Here is an 876-nt window from a genome sequence, read left to right as displayed (position 1 = left end):
CGCCCGCCGGCCAGCGCCCCCGCCCACCTCCGCGCCGAACCACAGCTGGCCGGCCAGGTTGTCGTGCCGGATCTCCTCGGGGAACTTGACGCAGAAGTCGCGGGGCGCGCGGTCCTGGGGGATGCACACGTCCATGATCTGGTTGATGATGTCCAGCACGTTGTCCTGCAGCCGGGGGAGGGGCCGGGCGGCGGAGCCCGGGGTGCAGACTGAGAGGTCTGTCCCCATCGGGTCAGCGGCCCTGGGCGAGCCGCCATCACACCCCTCCGCCGCGGCCACGGCCCCCTCGCCTCCCCAGCGGCACTGGCCACCCTGCCCCGCCCAGCCTGACCCCTCTCCAGAACCTGTGCGCACACCTCTCTGGACGGAACCGGAAGCGCGGAGTGCCCAGACACTAGCCAGTGTCCAATGCATGCTCAGAGGGCGACCAGACCCCCCCCCCGGGGGCCAAGTGACCAGAGCCGAGTCCCCCGCCAGTAAAGACAGCTGTGGAAAAGCACAGGGTCCCTTGCCCTGGTGGCCTCTGAAGAAGGGGAGCAGGCACGGGGACCATGGCTGTCCGCCCCATCCTTGAGGCCCCCGTGCTCAGGTTCGGCCACAGGGGGAGCCCACGGGCCCAGCAAACTCCCGAGGGGAAGAGCAGAAGCGGGGACCCCGGGGCACAGGCCCCAGGGCATGGGGGTGCCCAGCAGCTGTGTGCTCCAGCCAGCCCTGCCCGCCCTCAGGGCCAAGTGCCCTGCCCGGCACCCAGGGGTCAAGCGCCTGCCCGCTGCTTCCCAGAGGGCCTAGGAGTAAACCGCTGTCAGTGTCCATAAACACCCCCAGGACAGGGAGCGAGGGGCAGACGCCCCGTGACGGAGAGCGGCGCCGGGCCAG

The 876-nt window shown here is 71.0% G+C and overlaps 1 protein-coding gene across 1 annotated transcript in view; it reads right to left on the bottom strand.

The window, feature by feature from the left end:
* The window catches only part of ZFYVE28 (zinc finger, FYVE domain containing 28), a 2,140-nt gene extending 1,961 nt beyond the window's left edge, over positions 1-179 (bottom strand). Inside the window, exon 1 of the mRNA XM_004681554.2 lies at positions 12-179. Coding sequence (XP_004681611.1) covers positions 12-135 — 124 coding nt within the window. The 5' untranslated portion in view covers positions 136-179. The remainder of the gene's footprint in view (positions 1-11) is intronic.
* Between the last annotated feature and the right edge of the window lie 697 nt (positions 180-876).

This window comes from Condylura cristata, unplaced genomic scaffold (genome assembly GCF_000260355.1).
Source record: "Condylura cristata isolate star-nosed mole 26May11 unplaced genomic scaffold, ConCri1.0 scaffold00012, whole genome shotgun sequence".
NCBI classification, from domain to species: domain Eukaryota; kingdom Metazoa; phylum Chordata; class Mammalia; order Eulipotyphla; family Talpidae; genus Condylura; species Condylura cristata.
The sequence above is the reverse complement of the archived record's forward strand: the minus strand, read 5'-3'. Positions and strand labels throughout refer to the sequence as shown.